Genomic DNA, 3,889 nt, shown 5'->3' with positions numbered 1-3,889 from the left:
CTCAATTTGCCTCTTCCCTCCCTTCGCCCCCTTCAACTAATCCAGAATCAAATTCAAAACCCTTTGCATCATCCAGAAGGCCGTCTGGGGCCTCAAACCTCTCTACTTCCAGTTTTCCATCCCTAAATACCTCCCTGCCAGAGTCCTACGGTGCTCTGGCTCCAACTCTCTGCAGGTCAAACGTTTCTCCAAGCAGAGAGTGGGAGGAAGATCCCTTTCCTTGGCTGGTTCCTCACATTAGAACGACCTCCCTGCCCCCCCTCAGACTTGAGCCGGATCTTCTTAAGTTCCGGAAACTTCTCAAGACTTTCCTTTTCTCCTCTTCATTCCCCTGCTAACTTTGCTTCTGCTGCTGCAACTGGGGCCTGGTCCCTTTAGAGTTAACAGGTACCAGGCCACCCCCCTACAAGTCCCTCCAGCATCCTTGCCAGCATTTGCCCTCAGGCTCCCTTCCCCAGATTAGCATTAACCTGGTCCTCCCTGTTCACTGCACTCATCCTCCCTGCCCCCTCTTTTCCCCCTGGCACTTGCTGCCTTGGCCACCCAAGCACTTCCCCACCTCCCTCCCTTTGGCACCCCACTCCTGCACTACTCCCTCGTCCCCCTCCCCCTGCACTTACCACCTTGTCTTGCACTTGCACAGTAGGATTGTCACATGACCAATACGACAGTTTTTTGTTGTACTTCTTTCCCTTGCGTCCCACACCCCCACCTGTCTTGTGGCACCTGGAAACACTTGAGTATAGGCGCCATACAAATGTCCAATCAAATAAAAAAAAATATAAAATGATATGCTTGTACAGGACATTCAGCAGTACCCATACACATTCTTCATTATGTACAGGTGTGTGCATTTCCAGCTTTTTACCATCTTTTATTCACAAATGAGCAAGACCCATGGGTACCACCATCAGGAATCATGAACAAAGCATACTTGCACATCTGTACACATTTCCATATTAAGGTTTTACCAACCTTTATTCAGAAATGAGCAAGACTCATGGGTACCATTCTTAGGATGCATGAACAACGTTTATTCATGCAATAAACTCTCTCGCTCATAGGATCTTGTTTGCCAAGTCTTGAAGATGCCTGTCAAAGTCATTTCCTCCATAGCAAGTGTGTGTGTTAACAAGTGACTAACCTAATAAACAAAACTTTTACTAAATATATGTGCTACAAAAAAGATAATGGCATACAAATCAAAATGTTCAATTGTCAGAACGATGTACTTCTACAAAGTCAGCAAAAACACAAACAACAAATTGAAATACAGTGAGACATATTAAATGTGGCATTGCCTAGCAGCCAAATATTTCAAATTATATAAAAGACTAGGGCCACATTACAAGTTGGGTGGTGCAGGTTAAATGCAGCAGTATTACCATAAACCGCCACATCACGCAGCGCTCAGTTATAGGTTTGGCGGAAAGTTTGAGGATTCACCTCCAGCCATGAGCTGGGGGTAAATCCGATAGCTTTCTGCCAAATTTCGGCAGAATTCTCGACCTTGCTAAGTGCCAGGTTTATGGAATATGTCATCTACCTTAAGCTCTACAGCAAAATATATGATGAAACGTCTCGGTCAGGGTCTTCCTGAGAGCAGAGTTTCCAAGAATGAGGATGATGGAGCTCAGAGCAGGGAAAGCAAAGGTCACTATTCGACAGATGGAATACCCTAAGCTGTCAGCACAGAAAACCTGTATTAACAGCAGGCATTTCATCAGGAAAAAGGAGACGTAGAGGAGCAGGAGCATGGTCACGGTCTTCAGAGCCCCCACGTGAGCCCTGAGATCCGGATTCTGGAAGCTGTCTGCGTTCTGTGCCATCCGCCTCATGTGTCTGTAAAGGGAGATGATGATTGCGCCGGCGGAGGAGGAGAATATCAGGAAGGCCATGGAAGTTACAAGGATTTGAATGATGGAAAAGGTAAAACATCCATCTCCTAACATGAATTCCAACATGTCGCCATCACCAGAGATATTAGAAGATATGTCTTTTGAAAGATTAGAAATTGGATTGTACTGGGGTGCCATGTGCGCATCACAGTTAATGGGGAGGCTGATTGCCACGGAGACCAACACTGAGCCAATGAGAAACGAGTGCAGATTCTTCAGAAATATGGCTTTTATACGGATGAATGTTGGGTGGTTGGCATTGACAATCTTCATGCAGTAATAAACGCAGAGCCAGGTGGCAAACCAGAGGCTGGAGGCTCCCAAAAATGTCTCAGCAGTTAAATAAAACTTCCAGACAGGCTCCAAAAGAAACATTTCCCTCCGGAAACTATAAATAACAGAGTCTGCAACAAATACACAATGGAGGCAAATGTTGGTGACTCCCAGGCTAGAGGTGAGGGCATTAGTGGACTGTAGGTTGTTGACGCTGGTGATCCGGGACATTGTATTCGCAGCGACAATGAAGGTGTTTCCCATCAGTCCAATCAGAGAGAAGATTCCATTAAAAGCTAACTCCCATAGGTCGGCAGATGTCAGCATTGTGACCACTTGCAATTCTGCAAATATGTCTCCTATTTGAGCTGGTTAGAGCGGATCTCTGTATTCCGAACAGGCTCAGAGAAAAAGGATTATGTGGTTTGGCACTCGCGGCAACCCGCTGCTCAATGGGGCATTTCTAGGGAACGCATATATTTATAAACCATGGGCATTCATTTGACTGATGCAAATGGTGATGCCACCATTTGAATCCAGCTGGCAGGTCACACATTCTTTTAACCCTTTCAGTATCCTGTCCAGCAAGCAAATTAATGAAGACGAAGAAGGCTTCCTAAAGTTAAATTCTAAATGCATGCAAAATGCAATTGTTTGTAGTATTCACGTGTCATTTGTCAGCTCTTCCAACAGCCTGCAGTGGCTTAATGAGGCAAATGCACAGTGCTTGTGGACCTTGAAATTCACAGCCTACGATGTAAATGTAATGAAGGGAAATCACAGAAACATTTTTGTTGATATCTTGACATATTATGGAGACTCTGTACATTGGGAGTTTCCAATAAATCTTACAACAATCAGACACTAATGATATAGTCAATTTGTGAATTGAGACAGTGCACATTGGTTGAAAACTACCAGATCGATACAGAGCACCCAGGGGTGAGATGGCTCAATGCACATAAACCTTGGTGGTGGGGCACCAGCGGAAGCCATCCATGGTTGCGGTTCTGATTGTAGAGTTGGACATTAGTATTATTTCTCATTTAGCCTGGTTTATCCTGTATCCAGAGTATTTTGTGAAGTCTCCAATGTCTCGCATAACGGGTGGCAGATTAGTGTCAGGATTTCTGAGGTACAACTTTGTATCATCCGCATAGAGAGAAATGAACTGGGGTGTCCCCATGATTCGAATCCCTCTCCAGGCATGTCTGAAACGTAGGTATGCTGCCATTCCTTCTATTGTTAGTGCAAAAATTTGAGGGGAGAGGGGACAGCCTTCTCTGGTGCCCCTTTGTAGATCGAAGCTTGGTGATAGCGTCTTGTTGGTCCTTACTCTGGCGGTGGGATTACAGTACAGCAACCTTATGCTACAGAGAAAGCCTACGCCAAAACCCATTTTTTGCAGTATGGCGTACATAAACTTCCAAGATATGGAGTGGAACGCCTTCTCCGCGTCTAGGATAACCGCCACTGTCTTCGCTTGGTGGTCCATCTGGGAGGTAATGGCCAAGAATCTCTGCAGGTTGAGAGCAGTGGATCGGCCTGGTATAAAGCCAGATTGGTCCGGGTGTACTAATTTGGACATATGTGAGTTCAATTTATTGGCTATGGCTTTAGCGAAGATTTTGATGTCAACACTAATTAGGGATAATGGTCTATATGAGGATGGATCTTGACGAGGTTTAAGAGGTTTCAATCGGACCGTGATAATGGCC

The 3,889-nt window shown here is 45.3% G+C and overlaps 1 protein-coding gene across 1 annotated transcript; it reads right to left on the bottom strand.

Annotated features, from left to right (window-relative positions):
- Window positions 1-1,547: 1,547 nt before the first annotated feature.
- Window positions 1,548-2,498, bottom strand: LOC138579759 (taste receptor type 2 member 40-like). Its single transcript, XM_069649993.1, has one exon. The coding sequence runs from the start codon at window positions 2,496-2,498 to the stop codon at window positions 1,548-1,550; it is 951 nt and encodes a 316-aa protein (XP_069506094.1).
- Between the last annotated feature and the right edge of the window lie 1,391 nt (window positions 2,499-3,889).

This window comes from Ambystoma mexicanum, chromosome 3p (assembly GCF_040938575.1).
Source record: "Ambystoma mexicanum isolate Mex_15411 chromosome 3p, UKY_AmexF1_1, whole genome shotgun sequence".
Classification (NCBI taxonomy): domain Eukaryota; kingdom Metazoa; phylum Chordata; class Amphibia; order Caudata; family Ambystomatidae; genus Ambystoma; species Ambystoma mexicanum.
Note: the sequence above shows the minus strand (reverse complement) of the source record. Positions and strands in the feature narration are given on the sequence as shown.